The sequence below is a fragment of the Lemur catta genome, chromosome 18 (genome assembly GCF_020740605.2).
Source record: "Lemur catta isolate mLemCat1 chromosome 18, mLemCat1.pri, whole genome shotgun sequence".
In the NCBI taxonomy this organism is placed as follows: Eukaryota; Metazoa; Chordata; class Mammalia; order Primates; family Lemuridae; genus Lemur; species Lemur catta.
The window spans coordinates 48,841,605-48,865,083 of NC_059145.1; the positions used below are offsets into that span (position 1 = coordinate 48,841,605).

Consider the following 23,479-nt stretch of genomic DNA (forward strand, 5'->3'; position numbering starts at 1 on the left):
GTGTTTCAATTTCAGATACTATTTCTTAACTGTCTCCATCAACAAGATGAGAACTTAGTTTTCCAATTTACCTCTTTGTCTCGGGGTTCACACACATTTCCTATTCTGTTCCTCCCCAACTGTGTTGCTTTTCATCTATATCAATCCTCAGTATTTATATTATTATGACTATGTAAATATTGTTCATCCCCCAAATAATTCAACCCCAATCTCCTCTCAGTATGGTAATTCCACCAGTTTCATTATTTTTCCTGGTGATATCCCTCCAGGATTCCTTGTTCTTTTTCTCCAATCTGGATTGGTGTTTACATTATGTGCTTATGAGAATGTTTTTCACTGGTTCCCACTACCCTGTCCACTGAGAACAATTACAAAACAGGACAATCCATGAGGCAACTGCCTCTGGGCTTTGAAAACTGATTCCCAGGGAAAGAGAAACCCATGGGGTGAGCCCAGCAGGGCCCATCCTTGTGGCTTTCAGCCTGGACGCGCTTTCGTGCCGCGGGGGACGGAGGTGGAGCCCAAGCAGGTAGTGTCTCCCTGGGCTGAGAAGGAAGAGACTGAAGTTCAAGTTTCAGAAGGGGTTGGATTTGTTTGCTGGGGTTTCTGAGAGGGGCAGTGCACAGAGGGAGCACCCAGAGGTAGCAGGAGGATTCGCCAGGGGCCCTCGGCTTAAGCCTGGGCTGCGCAGGCAGGGGCGGGACTCCGAGGCTTCGTGGGGACTCCCTGCTGCAGGCTGAGAGCTGGGTGCTGGCGCGGGGAGGCGTGCGATTTGGGGGGACGTTGGAGGAGCAGCCCAGGCAGTGGAGAAACTCACTGAGCCTTTGGAGTAGAGTTGAGATCCCAGAAAGGCCAAACTCTAAGAGTAAGTTCCAGTGCGAGGTAGGTCATGCCTGTCATCCCAGCACTCTGGGAGGCCAAGGTGGGTGGATTGCTCGAGGTCAGGAGTTTGAGACCAGCCTGAGCAAGAGCGAGACCCTGTCTCTACTAAAAATAGAAAGAAATTATATGGACCGCTAAAAATATTTATAGAAAAAATTAGCCGGGCATGGTGGCGCATGCCTGTAGTCCCAGCTACTCAGGAGGCTGAGGCAGAAGGATCGCTTGAGCCCAGGAGTTTGAGGTTGCTGTGAGCTAGGCTGACACACTCTAGCCAGGGTGACAGAGTGGGACTCTGTCTCAAAAAAAAAAAAAAAAAAGAGTAAGTTCCACACTCTAGAGTAAGGATCATGTTAGAAAAATGAGATCTAAAATAGATCCACTCTAAAAAAGAAAGTACCAATAATTTCACTTCCTGCCAGAACAAATGCAACACTCTGTAAAGGAAGAAGACATTATTTTCTCTGTCTGAAACGTATCGTACACAATGTCCAACATGCAATAAAAATTACTAGATAGGCAAAGAAGTGGGAAAATATAAACCAGAGTCAAGAGAAAATGCAGTTTAAGAAAACTGAGCCCTGGATAACCTTGATCTTGGAATTAGCAGGGAAGCACTTTCCAGCAGCCACTACAAGCAGGCGTGTTCACAACAGCTGCTGGAAGACATGGTCACAATGAGTGAACGAACAGGAAATCTCAGCAGGGAAATGTAAACTATGAAAAAGAACCAAAGGGGAAACAGAAAACTGAAAGTGCAATATGTGAAGTGAAAAATCAACAGGATGAGTCTAACAGCAGACTGGAGCTGTTAGAAGAAAGGGTCCATGAACCATTCAATCTGAAACAGAAAGAAAAATTCACATGATTTAGTTAATTCTATTACTATAATGATGTAAGAACAAAAACTGCCACGAAACTGTTAGATCTCTTGAGTGCATAGACTACTTTCCTTCAGCGGGCTCGTGCGGCTATCTAAATACTAATGAAACCCAAACTTTCTGTTTTTGTCTAATGAGTATTCACTCTGGTTTTTGTTTAAGCCCAATAGTCTACCCAAGCTGAATCTCTGATAGTAGGGAAAGGCAAACATGAAATAGAACCAGAACCTCAGGGCCCAGGCTTCATTCTGCACGGAGGTTGCATCTTAGGTAGATGTTGTCCCACGAGAGCCCCCCGCCACCCACAATTCACGGTGTGAGTCCCTGGACAGCTGCAGCCACAGTGCTTCACAACCAACTCTCCTACTGATTTTGGAAATGGTTAAAAAAAAAAAAAATTCACAAAATTGGGACACATAGCAGAGAGGAGAGCATGAAGAATTTTACATCAATCTGATAAGGAGCAAAAGATCAACTGTTTTCAGCAATGAGACCGAGGCGTGGAGGTGCAGTGCTGAGAGGCATTTCTGCAGGAGCCTTCGCCTAAGCGCTTTGTGTTTCCTGTCAGTTATCTCATGAATAAATAAACCCTCTCTGCCCGGCACTGATACCTTCCGCACACTCTGATTGAGCACATTCCTTCCCTGCTCTCTCGCACGCCAGCCAGATTTGCTGAGACCCTGAGCCTGGTTACACCTAAGTAATGATTTTCGACTCATTAGAATTGGTTTGGAATTCAGTGAAACAGGAAAAAATAGAGGTGAGGTCCTGGAAGGCAGGTGGATACGGGTGACAAATGACCCATCCTCAGACAGTAAAGCAAGATACAGAAACGGGGATACTCAGACACTAGCTGGCATGACTATTTAATTAGGTATTTGTAGCTGCCCCTCCGTGGAGCTCAAAACACCGTTTTCAGGACTTGTTTAGGCAAAACCGTAGGGTAGCAAAGAGAGCTTGAATGTCACATTTTATTGTGTCTCCAGGCCCCGGGCCTCCTGCTGCTGGGGGGGTGCAGGGGACCTCGCTGGGGACCCCTCCTTCCCCGGCCCTCTTTCCTGGGCCACTGAATGTCCTGTGTGGTGGGTTTCTCAGACCCCCGGGGTTGACACATAAAGGCTGGCTGGTTTGACAGGTCGAATCTGTGACTGAGCTGGTGGTTGTGTCCCCTCCCAAGGAGCACTCACGGGTTTTCCAAAGACAACTGACCACGGTGCAGAAACATGGCTCCAACCCTGACAGAAATTCAGGGTTCTTGGCAGAGCTTCTGAAGCCAATCGCCTGCAATTTCTTTTGGTTCATTCTAATAAACATTTCTTGGGCACCTTTGTGCCTCCTTGACACACGTTTGAACCCGGCTTTTTTTCTTTTTTTTTTTGAGACAGAGTCTCACTCTGTTGCCCGGGCTGGAGTGCCGTGGCATCAGCCTCGCTCACAGCAACCTCAGACTCCTGGGCTCAAGCAATCCTCCTGCCTCAGCCTCCCTGGTAGCTGGGACTACAGGCATGCGCCACCATGCCCGCCTAATTTTTTTCTATATATATATTTTTAGCTGTCCATATAATTTCTTTCTATTTTCAGTAGAGACGGGGTCTCGCTCTTGCTCAGGCTGGTCTGGAACCCCCGAGCTCAAACAATCCGCCCACCTCGGCCTCCCAGAGTGCTAGGATTGAACCCGGTTTTAACATCACAAACATGCCGGGTTACCACTGTGTCACTCATTCCAACAGGCTGGTCTCCGGTGGAGCTGACGGGATCGGGAATGGGCTTCTCTCCCTCCTTCCTGAGCTGGCCTGCACTTGCGGAAAGGAACACTGTGCTGTTTGTCTTGTCACCCGACACAATGGGAAAATCACAGATAAGCCAGGGCCAGATAAGACCCAGTGTAAATTACTAATCCCAGGGAGAACAGGTAGATAAGGAGGTGTGTAATTCCAGAGGTGGGAGATTAGGGGAGGCTCAGGGAAGATGCGGCATTGGAACCTCAACCGGGTGCAACCTGTCCTGGGAGATGACAAGAAGGGGACCGTGTCTGCAGAACATTGACACATTGGTGCAGACAGCAGAGACTGTTCCGTTGACCCGGGGTGTGTGAAAGAGACCAGTGGATGGAAAGTGGGAAGTTCTGTGAGGGCCTGTGAAGCTTTGCTGTCAGACTAAGGAGGTCTTAAGTCGCAGGGCAGATCCGTTCCAGATTGTGCAGCAAGAGGACTGAGACCTATTCCAAGTGGTACTGTACGGAGAGGACCCAGCGGCCGTGGGGGGAGGCTAGAAGGAGCCGTTAGGGCCAGACCTGGGCATCGTGTGGGCCTGCAGGGCAGGACAGGGCACGTGGGAGGGTGCATGGGAGAGACGGTGCGGGCAGAAGTGACTTGGAACTTGGTCAGGCGCGACTCTGAGCCAGGGTCACTGGCAGAAAGGGATCCTGCTGTCAGAAATGACCAGGGAGTGAGATGGCAGATAGCATGAGCTTGATTTTGGACATCATGAGTCTCGAGGAGATGGTGGGATTTCTAGCTAAGCATGTCCACCAGGCTACTGGAAACGCCAGTCCAGGGCCCAGAGTTCAGACTCCCACGTGTATTTTGTAGTCACACAAAGGCCTGCGGAAATGAAGAACCATCAGCTCAGAATCTAAGCATACGATCGATGTGTTTAACGCCAAACACACGTCCTATCCGGGACCAACATCAGTTATAGCGTCTGTGCAAATGATCAAGACCATCCATCCATTAAAAAGGGAATGTATGTTTCTATTCTGACATCTTCCCGCCCGAAATCGACTCGGTATCATTTATTGGCACCCGCGGCACCAGTTGCTACTGTGGGATGAGCCCGGCGCTCCGCTCTGCGGACTGGGGTTTGAACCCTGTCCTACAGCCTTCACCTGTCACAGGAAGGGGCGGGGCCGGATCACCTTGAGGGGTCTCTGAGCTAGTGGTCCGTCTGTCTATCATGGGGAGAGGAGAGGCCGTGACGGGGTCACACACACGTGGCCACCAGTGTCTGTGGATCTGAATGTCGTCCTGAGCTAAGGACAACACGGAGGACACACACCCGGTGGCGGCACCGGGCACACGGCGCGAGGCACAGGGTTCGGCTCCTGGTTTCCGCGCTCGGCTGTGCGGGTTGCGGCTCCTCCCTCACAGCTCCCCACGGGAAAGACAGATTTCCACGAGGAACGACAACTCTCTAAATCAACAGGAGGTACCAAGGTGAATGAGGCTTGGTCTCTGTCCACAAGCGGCTTACACTCAGGCTAAGGAGGAAGGTAAACAAAAGGTCAGGCACGATAAGGGCGGGAAGTGCTGGGAGGACAACGAGGGAGGTGGGAGGTTTTCTGGAGTTGGTCTTAGGGCAGGTGTGGGCAGGTAGGGGCAGGTGTGAGCGGGCTCTCCGGGACACAGAGCACCTGGGGCAGAGGTGCTGCCGGGTGCCGGAGGGCACGGGAGACCGGGCTGGGTGGGGAGTGAGGCTTTCCTTCCGTCGACAATGCAGCCGGCACCACACCTGTCTCCAAGGCGGGGCGCGAATGCCGCTGTGCCTGGCACCCGCGCCGGCCAGTGTCCAGCGGGGGCGGTGGAACCTGCTGGCAGGTCTTGGGAAGCTGCAGGCACGAGGGCGTGGCGGCCTGGGACAAGCCGATATAGGAGCGACAAGGAGGCCAAATGATCACGGTTTTGTGCTGCAGACTCAGGAGGACGTGCGAGCGCCCAGGGCGAGGAAGCCACAGGTGAGTCCATCCTGGAAAGGCAGGAGAATGGTGGCAGTTACTAGAAGTGGGTAGATACTAGCAGTCAGGAACTGAAGAGGGCCGGCTTCTGCGTTTGTGGAGCTGGCGTGGGAGGGCATCTAGGTGACCCCCTAGACGGGCCTCCCCGATGGGCCAGGGCTAGAGGCGCAGACTTGGCTTCAGCCACGCAGAGGCCCCCGAGGCGGAGCGGACACCCCCACGGGGAGGACACGCAGGCGCCGTTGGGGGGTCGTGGGCGAGAGGGAGGCCGCAGCCTCGGGGGCTCCAGGCGTGAACCTGCCGAGGAGGCCCGGGGGCGAGGACGGAGCGGCCGAGCCGGGTTTGGGGTGAGGCGAGCCCCGCTCCTCCGCGCCCTTTCTTTCACAGGTGGGCACGGCGGAGCCCAGCCAAGCAGCGGGTGGCTCAAGGTCATATGCTAGTCGGTTCCGGGTGCAGAATGCGAAACTTCCAGCCTGGTACTCCCTCTCCCCCTCCAAAACTGTTCATTAAAAAATCGGCCCTCAAAGACCCAGACGCTTCAAGTTGCATCGCGCACGCGGAGCCGCGCTGCAGAAGGCATTTTTCGCATTCAGCCAGGGGGCGGCGAGGCGCGGGCCGGCCCGGAGGCCCCCGCTGGACCCGGACGGCCCGCGCGGCCCGGACGGCCCTCCCCCGCCGCGCGCCCCCGCGCCGCGCGCCCCTCCCCTCCCGCGCGCTCCTCCCGGTGCGCGCGCGGCGGCGCTCCCGCGGCAGGGCGGGCGGGCGGGGCCGCGGCGGCCGAGGCGCGGGGCCGCGAGCGCGCGCGGGGCGGGCGGGCCGCGTGGGGGGCGCGCGCGAGGCCGGCGTGGCGGGGCCGCGCGGAGCAGGCGCGAGGGAGGAGGGAGGTCCCTGCGCGCCCGCCGCCGGCCGCCCGCGCCCGCGCCCGCCGCCGCCTCCTCGGTGCGGTTCCGCTGGGCGCGAGGAGCGGCCGAGACCGCCGCCTGCGAACAAAGGGAGGCCGCGCGGGCCGGCGAGCATGGCGGACCGCAGCCTGGAGGGCATGGCCCTGCCGCTGGAGGTGAGGGCCCGCCTGGCCGAGCTGGAGCTGGAGCTGTCGGAAGGTAACCAGGGCCCTCGCCCGTCCTCCTCCCGCCCGGGCCGGGCCGCGGCCGGCCGCTGTCCCTGGGAGGCCCGGGGCCGGGGGGCGCGGGCCGGGGGGCGCGGGCCGGGGCCTGGGGACGCGGCGCCGCGGCGTGGTCCCGGGCCCGGGCGGGCGAGGTGCGTCCCGGCCCGGGCGCGTGTGCGCCGCGGCCCCCGCCCTCCCGGCCCCGCCGCGACCGTGCGGCGACCCCTCCGCGCTGCGGCGGGGCCTGGGCGCAGCGCGGGGCGCGGCGAGCGAGCGCGGGCCCGGCGGCCTTGCGGGTGCGCTCTGCCCTCGCGGGGAGCGCCGCGTCCTTGCTGCGGCAGCGCGGCTGCGGGGCGGCCTGCGGCGGCCCGGCCTTGCTCGAACGCGAAACTTGCCGCTGGGCTCCGGGGCCCGATCGCGGGGCTCCGGGCGCCCCGGCCTGCGCCCGGCTGTCGCGGCCGCGAGGAGGGCCCCGCCGCGTATTGTTCGTGCGCGCTGCGATGGGGAGGTTGGGCGCGATCGTGAAATCTCCTCCCCCAGCCGGCTTCCTGCCCGGCTCCCGTCGTGTCACATTCGGAATTTGTGACAGATTCGCTGCCGCGATTTCACGAGTGTTATGGACGCTTCTCATTTGCTCCTAATGGTGGTGGTCATGTGCCCGACTGTCATAAGTTTCAGATCGGGTCTTGCTGGGTCTTTATCGAAAAACCGCCGAAGTTCCCAAATGTGCCGTGGTTAATGTATGTTTAGCAGTCGGGCTCGCCCCGGGAAGGCCACCGAGGCCGCGCGCCGTGGGGCCGGGCCGGCCCGTCTCGCGTTTCTATTTGGAGCAGCGGGGCATGGCGAACTTTTTTTTCGGTAACGGTTTTGTGAGGGCCGGCGGCCAGAAAGTGAAGCCCTTCGTGCCAATTTCATGGGCAGGGAGGAGCCGATGTTGACTTTGTGTTTTCCTTTTTAACACTGTGAGGGCAGGGGAGGCAGCAGACGTGGGCCGTAGTGGGGTCGGCCGCCTTTGCGCGTTTCCGTGGCCTGGAAATTCTTTCGTTCGAGGGTTTAACTGACGCCCGGGACCTGGAACAGCCGTGGCAGGAGAGTGACAGTCGCCGCCGGAGGAGCCAGGGAGACGGGCTCCGCAGAGGACCTAGGGCAGGACGCAGTTGGGAACAGCCCTAGACTTCAGCTGGCAGGTGTCTGACCCGGTCAAGTACCTGTTAGAAAACCTTCCCTGGTTGTTGGCTTTTGTCAGCCTCCGGGTACATTTCACCCTCGAGTCCCTGGTCAATGGCACCCCGGTTTCCATGCCCAACATGAGCATGGGGACCTCTGCCCTGTCTGCATGACAGAAGCCTGAGTGTCACTGCCCCATGTGTGCCAAGCGTGGGCCACCGAGCCTGCCTGCAGGGGCCGCCTCTGCTGCCTGTCCGGAAGTTGGCTCACACTTGTTCCTAGCCTGGGTGACACCTGGGAACTTGTGTCCAGTGTGTTGAGAGTAGCGGCCTTTTTAGGTGAGGCCGTTCACCTGTCACCACAGCGCTCTTGGAGGGTGAGTGATCAGTTCTTGCCGCCCTGAGGATGGAAAAGTCACTGTAGGCTAAGGTGTGTTTGCACATGGGAAGCCCGGTATTGTTTCATTTCTGCATAAACCTTGCTGAGACTTGACCTGAACACTTAAGAATGAAACGCCAGCCTCCCCACCTGTCCCCACTGCTCCGTCCATAGCTGTGTCATCTTTATTTTAACAAATATTTATTTTGAAGTGTGGCTTTGTCCACATCGAGTTTATGTAGTTGTGCCTTAAGGTCATTTGGAATTTTATGTCTCGAAACCACATAGAATAGTTTTACTGGGATCAATGAGAAGAATCACGTTGTTTTCCAGTGTTGCTTAATAGAAAACCCAGAATTGAAGGATCAAGAATCTCAGTCTCTCTTTACATTGTAGAACTTAAAAAAATTCCCCAACGTATATATCCGCTTCCAAAGTGAAAACTGGGAACAACTTTAGTGCTGAAGTATTTCAACGTGTTGCTTTCATATCTTATCGTTAATCTAAAAAATTCATGTGGAGAGAATTCTTTAAGCTTGTCATCATCATGGTATTAAAATATCAGAAAATATTGTAGAAACATGTGGAATTTCCAATGCTCAGTTCTTACAGAGGAGGATGGGAAAAGAATTCCATTTTAAGCACATCACATAGATTGGAAAAAAAAAGAATATTCCCTTACAGTTCCCGTGTGGGCTTGCCAGGCTTTCATGGGTTGTGTATTTTCTACATTTCTGGACACTGGTCCGGTCTGGTTTGCAGTGTTCACTTGGTGCTGTTGCAGACACTGGTGTTGTTCGTATGTCACTGGGTCCTGTTAGCTTGGCGAAGGGTGGCAGATTGACGTCCCGGCCGCAGAACTCAGAGTTTTACTCCTGCCCTGCCGTGGCCTCTCCTTTCTTGCCGCTGTCTGCCCAGAGCTTCCTGCCCCTCACTGGGGACCTGCCCTCAGCAAATGCAGGAGCTTTCTGTGGGCAGATGGGGTGGCGCTCCCACCGCTGTGGGTACCGACAGCCTCGAGTCCACAGTCGGGACGAGCTGGCAGGTGTGGGCTTTGGGGTCGGGGCGTGTGGATCTGCTCACACTGGGGTCTGAGTGGCAGCCGGGGGGTGGCCACACGGCAGGCCAGGGGCTGGGGGTTCTGTTCTTACTCTCCTTTCCCCGGATTAATTTTCCTTCCCTTCTCTCACCTACATTCTTGCCTCTCGGAATTGCCCATTTTCTTTTTGGCTTTAAAGGGCCTAAAAATAATTTCATTAGTGAGTGAATAAACATTGTTTGGCTTAAGGAGAAACTTTAAATGGAAATGCCAAGCAAATTAGAGAGATAACAGAAAGCTTCCCCATAAAGACAAACTCTTGTCTTATTAAAAAAAAAAAAATTCAGTGGTTGCTTGAAATATAGGGATTGAGTTTCTCTGTACACTGATCACGAATTTCGGGGGCTGTGCATGTACTTCCAACACTGGACTCTGCAGAAAGAGCTCTGTCCCCCTCGTTCGGGAATGGCTAAGTTCTCATTATGATGGGACTCAAGACAACTGCCTCGTGATACAGCCTGTGAAAATTGTTTGGTTTTTGCAAAAGGGAAGTCTTTTAAACCATATATGCTACGCTTTGTAATTTGTGGCTTTTTAATTGTTAGCACGTCACATGCCTACTCACTTGTTAACTTGTGCTAATGGGAGTTATTCAGTTCATGCTTTGCTTCACTGATAATAATATACCAGATTACTTCAACTATTATTAATAGTTATGTTCCATAATAGAGTCCAACTTAACATTTTCTCAGTAAGCGTGAAACTGCTGGAAGAAAGGGGTGAAAGCTCACTGAAATGTCAGTTCTCTGCGTGCGCAGCAGGGAACCAAGATTTTCTTTTCATAATGTAGATGAGGGGTTTACACGCAGCTTATACATTCCTGTCACCAAAGAGAGAAATCCTAAAACGATGGCCAGTTGGGAGGTTTGTAGACTTTGGGGGTGGCATTCTCAGGGCTCTTTGGTGCAAGGTAACAGAGAGGCTTCGCTCTGGAACCCGAGTTCTGTCCCTGCTGCCTGCATTCCCGGCATGTTCCTTGGCGGTTCCATTGCCACGCAGTGTGGAAGACACACCTGAGCTCAAGCCTGACCCTTAGGACTGACCACCTCCGGAAGCCTTAGGACGTACCTGGGTGTTTCTGATGCCACGCGAACTTGCTACACATTATTTTTATTGAAGGGAAATAGTTTACTCTGGAAAACAAATGCTTGAAAATAATGTTTTCTTCTCCAGCCTCATTGAGAATTTGTTGCAATTGGGAGGAGAGGGAGGAAGGGGCCAACAGATTGAAGAAAATAATAGCTGTGATGCTGTATTAAGCTACTTCATGGAGTCAGTCCTGAAATTTATCAAAGTTTTACTTTGCTGCATCCATCTGAAAGTTGTCACAGATGACTGCAGGATTATGGTGAATGAAATGGAGTACTTGGCATGATAAATTTAAAATACTGTTACCTGTATTTTTAAAAAATATATTTACAAAATGGCAGCATTGATACGTGTGTGGGTTTTGGTTAACAAATGAGAGGACTTGAATTTTAAGAGTGCTTCAGAGTTATTAAAATAATTTGATTTGAATGTTCTTTTTTAGATGAATAATTATTGATGTCACATTTAGCCAGGAAGTGAGGAGAGTAAACACACACACACTGGAGGCCCAGACCTGTGAGGTTGTTCCAGATGCTGATAGGGTGTTTGCAGGGCTGTAGTCCCGCTGCTTAGATCTGAGCTCTGCGAGGCTGACGCTGTAACAGCTCTGTTTTGCTTCATGCTGGACCTGTAGTTTGATGTCCTTGTTATGGTTTGGAGGCTACAGGCTGTTGGATGTTATGAGTCACTTTTTGTCTTCCTCCTCCCAGCCTTTTTCAAATGGGTTGTCTCTTTTTTTAGAACTGATTTTTTTTTTTTTTTAAAGCAGTGATTTATGGGATGAGTTGTAGCATTCTTCTGAATTGCAAAGACAGCGTGTTGAATAATCTCAGTTTTGGTGTCATGTATATCAAGTGACTCACCAGTTCAGGTCCCAGTCATATTATTAAGATCATTTCTAGTTCTTCCTCAAATTACTCAGACACCTTAAAAAAAAAAGCAAGATCCCGGTTGCAATCATTTGACTTAGTTTTGCAAATGGGTATTTGTCTCCCTTTGCAAAATGGGGAACATTTTGTCTTTTGTGACGTGCAAGGCGCCTTTTGGGTGATGTGGTTGGTTTCTGACCACTTTTCAGTGGGTGGACGTTCATTCTTCCCACGTTCCACTGCTTCACACCTCCATGTTCATGTTGCCAGCTTTAATTTTCCTTCTTTTATGATTTGTTTTATACAGAGATTACCCACTCTTGTTGCCAGAGCTCTGTTCTTTTCTGCCGAGGGTCACACAAAAACTTGTCATGTCTCAAAGGAAATAATTTTATCCATTTGTCCATGGACGTAATAAATAGTGCTCTTGAGAAGAAGACTCCACTTGGGAACCTGCTGGCGTGGCGTGAGGCTTGGGAGTCAGGGAGCCACAGGAGTGCACATTCAGCCTCTTCTGGACTTCTTTCTTCTTTCTTCAGAAGCCAATTGGGGCATTGATTTTTTTTTTTTTTTGAGACAGAGTCTCACTCTGTTGCCTGGGCTGGAGTGCCGTGGTGTCAGCCTAGCTCCCAGCAACCTCAGACTCCTGGGCTCAAGCGATCCTCCTGCCTCAGCCTCCTGGGTAGCTGGGACTGCAGGCACGCACCACCATGCCTGGCTAATTTTTTCTATTTTTAGTTGTTTGGCTAATTTCTTTCTATTTTTAGTAGACACAGGGTCTTGCTGTTGCTCAGGCTGGTCTCAAACTCCTGAGCTCAAGCAATCTGCCCACCTCGGCCTCCCAGAGTGCTAGGATTACAGGCGTGAGCCACCGTGCCCACCTGGGAATTGATTTTAATAAACCCTTGAAACGAAGCGTAGGAACATGCTAAGATACTGAGGTGTAAAACTTAAAATCACAAGTAGACCTCTTTTTGTGGGGACTTGCAATTTTGCTTCGTTGCTGTTGGATATCTTGGAGGGTCACGTGGGCCCTCCATGCCGTGGGGTTTAGGAACTGAGATAGTTCCTTACCAAGGTGCTTTGTACAGTGGGTATGAAAGTCAGAAAAAAACAAAACTGTCCCAGATGGGGAGGGAGGGGTTCTGTGACTGATAGTGGGTTGAATGGACCTTTTTCTTCTGCGCTGCTGGTTTTAAATCACTTTTTTGCTATTAGCTTGGAAACCTATGTCTGTGTCCTAATTAAAAGATTGACAACTACTGGCCAGAGTCAGACTGGTTGCCGCGGCGTCAGAGCGTGGGATCCGTGACACGTGTCCATGTGCATAGTTGATCTTTTTAACTGAATCACCTGGTTCCCCAATCACATGTTTTTCTCTGTTTTATTTATTAGAGAAATAATATAATATTAACAATTAAAAAATAAAAAATTTTTGTGTAAACATATGACCTCTTCCAGTCTTTGTCTCTATTATTAAGATCATTTTAACTTTATTTTTTTATTTTTTTGAGACAGAGTCTCGCTCTGTTGCCCCAGGCTAGAGTGAGTGCTGCGGTGTCAGCCTAGCTCACAGCAACCTCAAACTCCTGGGCTCAAGCGATCCTTCTGCCTCAGCCTCCCGAGTAGCTGGGACTACAGGCATGCGCCACCATGCCCAGCTAACTTTTTTTTTTTTCTATATATATTTTTAGCTGTCCAGGTCATTTCTTTCTATTTTTAGTACAGATAGGGTCTCGCTCTTGCTCAAGCTGGTCTTGAACTTCTGACCTCAAGCTATCCGCCCGCCTCGGCCTCCCAGAGGGCTAGGATTACAGGTGTGAGCCACCGCACCTGGCCTATATAAAGTAATCTTTAAGGAGCTATTTAAGCAAGGGGGCGGTTCCGCAAAATGTAAGTCATTAAAGTGCACCTAAGCAGAGAGTAGTATCAGCCCGGCCAAGGTTGAAACTTTGTTGCTAATGCAACTTTCAGGCCCACAGTTACTGTTGCAATGTGTGTCCTACAGGGCAATTCTGGAAACACCAGATCTGGTGAAGTGGTGGTTTTCTTAATGTTTCATTTTGCTTTTAGCTAAAGTGACGGTAGTCTTACTGGAGAGGGAGGGCTAAGTCTCCACAACCACAGCATTGACAACGGCCAAATGAGAAATGGCATTTGAGTTGTTATTTTTAATTGACACATAATTGTACATATTTATGGGGTACAGTGTGACATTTTGATATATATACATTGTATAATGATGAAATCGGGGTAATTAGCATATCTATTACTGCAAATATTTATCATTTCTTAATGTTGGGAACATACAAAATCCTCTCTTCTAGCTGTTTGAAAATCAACCATAAGTTGTTGTAGTCACACCACTGTTCTAGAGAACGCTAGAATTCACTTCCCCGACCTGGGTGTAATTTTGTATCCCCCTCCCCGTCCCTGGGACCACTGCCCCGCTGTCCATGCCGACAAGGTCGGCGCTGTCAGCCTTCCAGTGAGCGAGAACACGCAACACTGATCTTCCTGTGCCCGACTTCACTTGACACCGTGTCCTCCAGGCTCATGCATGTTGCCACGAATGACGGGGTTTCATCATTTTTTTTTTTTTTAATGTCTGAATGGTGTTCCCTTGTGTGTGTACCACGTTTTCTTTATCCGTTCTTCTGCTGATGGGCGCGTGGGTCGATTCGTGCCCTGGCTGTTGGGAGTGGTGCCATGGTAGCCGTGCGGGTGTGGACAGCTCTCGGACGTACAGACTCCTCTCCCGTGGGTGCACACCCTGCAGTGGGACGGCCGGATCATAGGGGGTCTGCCTTCAGTTTTTTTAAGGAACCGCCATACAGTTTTCCACAGTGGCTGTACTACTTTACATTCCCACCGCCAGTGTGTAAGAGTTCCACTTTCTCCACATCTTCACCAGCATTTGTTACTTTTTGTCTTTTTTTCCTCCAAGCTCACGAAGTAAAATAGTATATTTTTTGTTTTGTTTTTTTATAATAGCCATTCTAACAGGAGTGAGGTGATATCTCACTTCAGGTTTTGATTTTTGTTTCCCTGATGATTGGAGATGTTGAGCATTTTTTCATATACCTGTTGGCCGCTGGTATGTCTTATTTTGGGAAACGTCTATTCAGCTCGGTTTGCCCATTTTTACATTGGAATATTTGGGGTGTTTTGCTGCTGAGTTCCTTGTGTATTGGGGTATGTTATATATTCCTCATTGGATGAATATTTGCAAATCTTTTCTCCTGTCACACAAGCTGTTGCTTCACTCTGTTGATCGCTTCCTTTGCTGTCTAGGAGCTTTTTAGTGGATGGACTCCCATTTTACATTTTTGCTTTTCTTCCCTTGCTTTTTTGAGCTCTTATCCCTGAAATCTTTGCCCAGACCAATGTCCTGAAACACTTCCCTTCCCTATCTTCTAGTAGTTCTGTAGTTTCCAGTCTTACATTTAAGTCTTCAATCTGTTCTGAGTTGATGTTTGTACATGGGAGAGGTGGGGGTCTAGCTTCATTCTTCTGCGTGTGGACATCCAGTTTTCCCAGCACCGTTTATCGAAGAGACTGTCCTTTCCCCAATGAATGTTTGTTGGTGACTTTGTTAAAAATCACTTGGCGATAAATATGTGGATTTATTTCTGGGTTCTCTACTCTGTTACATTGGTCTGTTTTTTAATGCCAGTACCATTCTATTTTGTGTAGTATATTTTGAAGGTAGGTAGTGTGATGCCTGAAGCTTAAAACATTGACCTCATAGTTGGTTTTTACTCAGATTGCTTTAGATATTCAGGGTATTTTGTGGTTCCATATGAATTTTAAGCTTTTTTTTTCTATTTCTGTGAAGAATGTCATTGGTATTTTGATAAGGATTGCATTGAACTTGTTAGATGGCTTTGTTTGTATACTGTGGTCATTTTTTAACAATATTAATACTTCTAATCTAGGAACATGGGATGTCTTTCCTTTCTTGTGTGTCCTCTTTAATTTCTTTCATGAATGTCTTAGTTTTCCTTGTAAAGATCTTTCACCTTCTCAGTTAAATGTATTCCTAGGTATTTTATTTTTTGTAGCTATTGTAAATGGGATTTTCTTTGCGATTTCTTTTTCCACTAGTTTGTTGTTGGTGTATAGAAATGCTACTGACTTCTGTTTGCTGATTTTTGTATCCCACAACTTTGCTGAATTGTTTATCAGTTCTAAGAGTTTTTTATTTTTAACTTTTGGAGTCTTTAGGTTGTTTTTGTGTGGTGTTTTTTTTTTTTTTTTTTTTGAGACAGAGTCTCGCTCTGTTGTCCGGGCTAGAGTGCCGTTGCATCAGCCTAGCTCACAGCAACCTCAAACTCCTGGGCTCAAGTGATCCTCATGCCTCAGCCTCCCGAGTAGCTGGGACTACAGGCATGCGCCACCATGCCCGGGTAATTTTTCTATATATTTTTAGTTGTCCAGGTAATTTCTTTCTATTTTTTTGGTAGAGACGGGGTCTCGCTCTTGCTCAGGCTGGTCTCGAACTCCTGAGCTCAAGCGATCCGTTTGGAGACATTTTTAAATTTCCCCCTTAATTTCTTCACTGACCCATTCATCATTTTAGGAGCATGCTGTCTTATTTCCATGTGTTTGTGCAGTTTTGAAAGTTGTTCTTGTTATGGATACCTAGTTTCATCCCACGGTGGTCAGAAAAGTTGCTTGATATGATTTTGATGTTTAAAAGAAATTAGAGACTTATTTTTTGGCTACCATATGGTCTATCCTAGAGAATGTTCCATGTGCTGATGAGAAGAATGTATTCTGCAGCTGTTGGATGAAATGTCATATAAATGCCTGTTAGGTCCATTTGGTCCAAAGTCTGGTTTAAATCCAATGTTTCTTTGTTGATTTTCTGTCTAGATGATCTGTCCAATGCTGAAAGTGGAGTGTTTAGGTCCTTTACTATGATTGTATTGGAGTCTGTCTTTCTTTAGATCTAATATTTACTGAATATATCTGGGTGCTCTGATGTTGGGTCCGTACATGTTCATGATTGTTATGTCCTGTTGCTGAATTGACCCTTTTATCATCATGTTATATAACGACCTTGTCTTTTTTTATAGTTTTGACTTGAAGTCTGTCTTCTCTGAGAAAAGTGTGGCTACTCCTGTTTGCCTTTGGTTTGCATCTGCGTGGGGCGTCTTTTTCCATCCCTTCACTTTCAGTCTGTGTCTTTACAGGTGGAGTGAATTTCTTGTAGGCAGCACATATCTGGGTCTTGTGGTGGTGGTTTATGGGGTGTTTTTTTTTTTTTTTTTTTTTTTTTAACAGAGTCTTGCTCTGTTGCCCGGGCTAGAGTGTCATGGCATCATCCTAGCTCACAGCAACCTCAAACTCCTGGGCTCAAGCGATCCTCCTGCCTCAGCCTCCCGAGTAGCTGGGACTACAGACATGCACCACCATGCCCGGCTAATTTTTTTCCATATATATTATTAGCTGTCCAGATCATTTCTTTCTATTTTTAATAGAGACGGGGTCTTGCTCTTGCTCAGGCTGGTCTCGAACTCCTGACCTTGAGTGATCCTCCCGCCTTGGCCTCCCAAAGTGCTAGGATTACAGGCGTTGAGCCACCGCGCCCTACCTGGGTCTTGTTTTTTAATTCATTTAGCCCCTCTGTCTTCTAGTTGGGGTGTTTGGGGTTATTTTGCTGTTGATATCAGAGTCCAGCCTTTAAGAATTTCTCAGTTACTTGTACACAAATTAACGTGAAAAGGAAATAGAATTTTTCTTTTGTTCTTTTGTAGATGGTGCTGGATTATTATTTTGATTCCATACAAGTAAGGAAACTTGATGCCTTGTTGGTATTTTAGAATTTCTTCCCTGGTATTAGAATGAGAAAGTATCTAATGGGTTGCTGGAATCATCAGTGATTGTTTGAATATCTTAAAAGTTTCCTTTTCATGTCTCATTTTCTATTTCTCCCCTGCTAACCTCCTTAATTCTGGCTGTGGACATGGGGCAGGAGGTAGCTTTGAATTTCGCTGCTTCCTTAATGACTTGTTGAGTTTAGTGTTTGACACGGAGGATTCTGGATAACATCTGCACTTTGCGGAAAGTGTGTCAGTCATACGGGGACTTTTTGGAAGTGTTGGACAGTATCCCATCTCCTGTGGATTCAGAGAGCTCCTTGGGAAGCGTGTTCCTTGGGTGGGTCCTGTCATTCACAGCTGCCGGTGGGGACGTTCATGCAGGGACAGGAAGTGCAGGACTGCGGCCTCGGTGGATGATGCTGACAGTTAAAAAAGAAAATTTATTTATCATGGGTGCATAATAGTTGTGTGTATTTATAGGGTATGCTGACAGTTTTCATGTTCATGATTTTTGCTCTCGAGCGATACTATGGGACGAGAGCAATATTTAGAACACGGACATTCCTTGAAGCAGAGGTAGGGCACACGCTTTCTAATTGCTAATGCTGGCTAGTTTCCAGCTGCCCTCGTGTCGGTATTCCCTCCCTGTGTCCTAAAGTGCTTTCCAAGGAGGGGACGCTGTCCTCTTTGAGCAGAGGAGGAGACTGCGTTTCACACGGTTCCAGACTCATCACGAGCACTGGGATCTTTGGTTTCCGGGAGCGTTTTCAATTCCAGCATAGACCATGTGACTTCTAGAGGCTTATTTACTCTTAACCTCGAGGTTGGGGGCCTGGCCTTTGCCTCTGAGGCTGCGGCAGGAGCCGTGCTGGGTGCTCTGGGGAGGGATCGTGGACGCCCCTCCCAGCTGAGCAGCCTGTGTGCGAGGAGGACTCGGCCCCGTCCGCCTTGGTCCTGGGTGGGTGGAGGCCTGTGCCGCACACTGTCTCGGCTGCAGCCTCCAGAACGTCACATTTAAAATCTGTGACCTAGCGGTGGGCACGTGGGTTTTCACCGTACACGTTGCCTGTATGTTTAAAAATTTCATATGCTGGTTATGGAGGACAAACAAAATGCAGCTCCTTTGACTTAACTTTTCTGTGCATCTTGCAGAATCGGGAGGCTGGCTGTGATTTAGTTTTATCAGAAGTCTTAGTCTTTTTGGTTAAGAGACAGCGCTGTTAGTTCTTGGTGATGTTGTTTCTGGGAAAGAACTACTCTAAATGAGGTTCCGGGAATAACCTCTTCAGTGTCCGTACAGGAAAAGGGTGACCTCGTGAAGCTTCCCTGTTACTAGCAAGAGCGGTTGTGATCGTTGCTAAGCATCCACCAATCGTTCACGAGGCGATCAATTTTTAGTTCTTTTGTGCAGAGCGCTTCTGGTGTAAGTTAAGTGCCCTTCTGTGTGATGGTGGCCTGCGGGTCTCCCGGGGACCGGGGCCACATTTAGCGGATGTGAGCCCCGCTCACCTGTGGCCCCCGGAGAGCCCGAGTCCTGGTGGGGGTGGGGCTTCTGGGTCACACGTGTGCCCGTGTGAACCAGGTCCGGTGTGTGTCCACGGTGGAGGGTGTGGTCACGTGTTTCCAGTCACTGCTTCCTGAGTACTCACCGTGTGCTGAGTGCTCCTGGGGTGTCTTGCATCCATGACCTTCTTAGCAGTCATAACCCCAGCATCATGCATGTTGTACATGCTCGGAGCCGCGGTGGCTTGGCTCCAAGCCCTGACCTTTGGGTCCGAGTGGCTGTGAGCCCCTGGCCCCGGCTCTGAAGCCGCCTGTGCTGGGATCACAGCTCTGCTCTCTCTGCCAGAGGCCCAGCCTCTCGAGGCAAATTAAATCCGAAGTCGGAAACAATTTAAAAATGATACAAAGTTTCATAGTATATTTGGTCATTTTTCTTTTTTACATATTTACTTTCATATACCCTAAATGATACGTCTTTTTCCCCATGTGGTGTAACAGTTAACTCAATCACCACCTGTCACTGGTACAAAATCCCATGAAGGATATTTTAGGAAAGTGTGGTCTCAAGAATATGCTTTGTTTTCATAACTATAATTTGCTTAATAAAGTTGTCAGGAGTGTGGCTTTCTTTGTTTTTATTTTTAGATCTTGGAGAGAAAGCTATTTAGAGATTACTCATAATTGTGCAAACAATCTAATGATGAGAGAATCTTGTTGGAACAAATATTATATCTTCCTTTCCCTTCCATAAATGAAAAAAATTTTAATCCAGGCAGATGCTGACAGGATGATCATGTTTATAATGCGTAAGATTTTTGTGTGACACGTGGTCATCTCTGGATAGTGTCTCAGAATATTCTAGAACATCGTCTTTCCTCTCACCCATTTACACCCTACCCTACTTTGCTTATTCCTGTTTGCACCAGAATTCTGAATCCATGTATGTGAGATAATTCTACATGTGTGTATGTGTGTGCATGTGTATATATGAATATGCCTTTTTCATTCAGTGTGGGCTGAAGTATTGTTATTCGTTAGTCAGAAAATATGTAGCTCCCTGTTAATAAAGATGGGAATATCCGGAATTCCAATATCAGGAATCCCTGAAGATTTTTTCCTGTTATAGTAAATAAGTTACAAAACAAAGATAGTTTTCTGTACTGTGTATTTACATTAGACTTTCTCACAAAAATTAGTGTGAATGTTTCCCATTTATTAGAAATCATATGACCAGTGTAAGCATAAAACATGGAATTTTGATTCTGTCCTCAGCTCACTTTTGCATATCTGTGCTTGCACCTGTTCTGTGAGCTATAAAAACTACCCAGTCTTGTCCTAGCTGGTGCCATGGCTATCAGCTAAGAAAAACAAGGCATTTGCTTGTTTACATGTTTTTGTTTGTTTTGAGACAGAGTCTCACTCTGTCGCCCTGGCAAGAGTGCAGCTGTGTCAGCCCAGCTCACAGCAGCCTCCAACTCCAGGGCTCCAGCGATCCTCCTGCCTCAGCCTCCTGAGTAGCTGGGACTACAGGCATGCGCCACCGTGCCAGGCTAACTTTTCTATTTTTAGTAGAGCCGGTCCCGCTCTTGCTCAGGCTGGTCTCGAACTCCCTGACCTCAAGTGATCCTCCCGCCTCAGCCTCCCAGAGTGTTGGGATTGCAGGCGTGAGCCACCTCGCCCGACCTGGTTTAAGTATTTTAAAAATAAAGCTGCCCCTGATATGTATAATAGCCCAATCTTAAAGAAACAATTTGACTTTTAGTGGATTATGTTAATGTGGTTTTCTGTGGCTGGATCATTACACTGCATTGTGAATTAATTTTGTCTTTCAATTTATCTTCATGATACAGGGTGGTTCAGACTGTTGACCGTAGGTTCAGCGAAGGTGTTAATATTGCTGGTAACTTAGACTAACTCTCGGCTTCTGGGAGATGATGAGTCATAGCTTTAAATGTAAGACTTTGTTCCGAATTCTAGGTTCCTTCTTAGGTCACCTCTTCTAAACCTTTATCCTTCCTCTGCCTCCTTCCTTCCGTTGTGTCGTCTTTCTGACTCATATACGTGGGGGGGGGTTTGTATCTGCTGTGAATCTTCGATAACTTGTAGGAAGAGCTTTTTCTTTTGAGCAAGATACTCCTAAATAAACTCTCAAATTGCCTGAGTATCCTTTGTTGTGGACTATGTGAGGAAAATTGTAAGCCTTTTTCCTTGGATTTTGGTGGGTCCATCTCTGCCCCACCGGTTACCCTCCAGTGTGACTTGCACTTAGAGTCACCAACTCCGTTTCGGGACTGACCCTGTGCAGAATAATTAAAGCAGAGCTCGGCGACTTCCCCGGTGTGTGAGGCTGACCGTTTTGCTCCCGTGAGCGACTGAGGGTCCTGGGCTTTGGGGAGCAGCCGACACCCGAGCGGGCATACGGTGTGGAGCTGGCGGAGTTCTGCCGTTACAAGTCACGGAGCAGGTGGCACGGATGCCTCGACAGGGACAGCAGTTTGGAAATTGTGACGTGCTGTCAATGTAGATGTTGGATGACCTCGTTGTAAAGACTGGCTTTTGTCATATCGTGGAAACTCTACTTAACAAAGTTTTCTATATTATACTTAGAATTTCTAGAGTTTCTTACAGGATGTATTTGCTTAAAGGATAATTGCCTTAGCAATAAAGTTGCTCCCTGGAAATTTGGGTCGGACAGGTTTGTTATATGATGTGTTTGCTGTTTACTCCATCCCAAATATAATGGAGCGTTAAGTGGCTACACATGTTCTCCCCCACGCTGGTGTGTGCTCAGGGGGAAGTGTGCATGTGCGTGCGTGTACACGCACACACGCAATCAGTGTGGTTACATGCGACACAGTCGATTGGGGGGGATTGCCATCGCCAGGTGGGACAGCCCTGTGTTACCTCTTTTCTTTAAATGTTTGTGTTACTAGCGTCTGTTAGGTGCTCTGGGAGCGTTTTATAAACTGGAAGGAGCCAGGACAGCATGTGGGAAGTGAGGTATTGGTGGGAAACACAAATAATGGAGTGGAATCTGCCCAAGTCAGCATGGAGCTGGTGCCAAACGGGAGGCTCTATGAGGACCACGCTGAGTTCTGTGGAAGGAGCAGTGAGCCCTGGGGGCGGGGGGGTCCCCGGGGGTCCGGGGTCTGGGGGCTGGGGTCTCGGCAGAGGGCAAAGGGCAGAGGACAGCGTCACTGTCTGGAGGCCTGTTCTGGCCAGGCTGTCCCCGCTTTCCTGGCCTCTCTGTGTCCGGCCGAGGCAGGGGAGGTGGCCAGGTGTCCGGGCTCGTCCCAGCTGCACGGGGCCTCTGGGCCTGGGTGTGTCCTTTCCTGTTTTCAGAGGCACATGGAGGGCTTGGGACGTTGCTTGTTTTTTTTTCTTTATATCCTGCTGGGTGGAGCTGCTGCGTGAGAGTTATGCAATTTTTGTCACTGATTTTGAATAGAAAATTCAACTCTGAATACGGGACTCAGACTGCAGCGACAGCAGAGCTCGGCCGCCCCATTTTCTGAGTGGGTTTATGGAACCCCGGGAGGAGGGGCCCCGGGAGCTCAGCGGGAGGATGGGGACCCTCGTGCACTGGGGAGGCGGCCGGGCAGGTGATGTCCGGGGGGTGGGGGGCCTCGCTCTCATCGTGTTACAGTTGCCAAGTAAGTGTTGTTAAAGAATGTGATTCACTTAGAATTTGCAAAGTATGTGGAAGCCCCATAGGGCACCTCTCTGAGGTGGAGTTAGGGCCTGGGGGTGAGTCCTTGTGCCGTCTTTGGGGAGATCAGCGTGTGCCCATGTCTGGGGCTGCAGAGGGGGACGGGGCCAGGGTGTGATGTCCTCAACTGCCAGTCGCTGGGGAGCCACCGAGGGCTCCCGGAGAGAACCGGGACGTCCAGGCTGAGTCTCTGACATGCCCGTGGTCAGGCCCGGGGCCGTGTGCCAGCCATGCTGGGAGGACATGCCGCGCTGAGGGGGCTCAGTGACCAGACAAGGGCAGGAGGCGGGAACGGGACTGGAGCTCTGATCTGCCCCGAGAGGCTGCTCTTGGGTGGGAGTCGGGGGAGCAGCCGGCCTGGGAAGATGGTGAGTTTCATCCTGGACCCGACTGGGGAGCTCGGAGACCCCACTGCGAGCCGTGAACTCGGGACTGTGGGATGAGGCTCGGGGAGGGTCTGCCTGGGGCGGGTGTTGGCGTCTCCCACGCAGCATGCAGTGAGGTACCAGCGGGTGCCAGGGCCACGTGCAGGGGCGGGCGGCCAGGGGAAGTGCGTGTTCCGGAAGAGTAAGACCCTGGGGACAGGCCCTGCTTAGCACCAAGAGAGGACTTGGAGTGGTTCCCTGAAGCCCAGGGAAGAGTTTCCCAGAGAAAGTCCAGGTGAAACTGGGAGGGCAGGGACTCGGGGGGCAGCCTTCATGCTGTAGCCTGGGGGCCACTGGTCCCCAAGAGCCGCCCCTGTGTGGGTCGGGGTGCAGGGCTGGGGGTGAGGGTGGGGCGCTGTGCATCAAAGTAGCTTAGCTGGGTGGGGGAGGGGCCATAACATGGGGCCGCTGCCCCCAGGGAGGGATGCACTTGTCCCTGGCCGTTTCCTGTTCTGAGTTCACACAGTGACCCGCTCCGTGCTGTGCAGAGAAAGGTCCGAGGTGCCCTCAGACCCCAGCAGGCCTCGGGCTGCTCAGGACGCCACGGCTTGATTCCGGTTGGTTGTCGGTGGCCCATTCTTGGCACGTCTTTGCTGATGTCCCCAGAAGAGCCCTGGTGGCATCACGATCCACAGGGATCTCGGAAGTGTAAGCGCATCCCCGGGTCTGCTCCACGCAGCCAGGAAGGAGCACATTGGCATGGGGATTCCGGGGTTCAGTTTGGAATTAACATGGTCTAATTCCACTGCATATGTGTGACATATATGTGGGTGTGTTCATATGCGCAGACATATGTGAACGTGTGCATGTGTTA

At 50.0% G+C, this 23,479-nt stretch overlaps 1 protein-coding gene across 1 annotated transcript in view; it reads left to right on the forward strand.

The window, feature by feature from the left end:
• Positions 1-6,408: 6,408 nt before the first annotated feature.
• DIP2C (disco interacting protein 2 homolog C) overlaps positions 6,409-23,479 on the forward strand; it is a 169,788-nt gene continuing 152,717 nt past the window's right edge. The window contains exon 1 of the mRNA XM_045530775.1: positions 6,409-6,593. Within this exon, the coding sequence (XP_045386731.1) occupies positions 6,509-6,593 (85 nt within the window). The 5' untranslated portion in view covers positions 6,409-6,508. The remainder of the gene's footprint in view (positions 6,594-23,479) is intronic.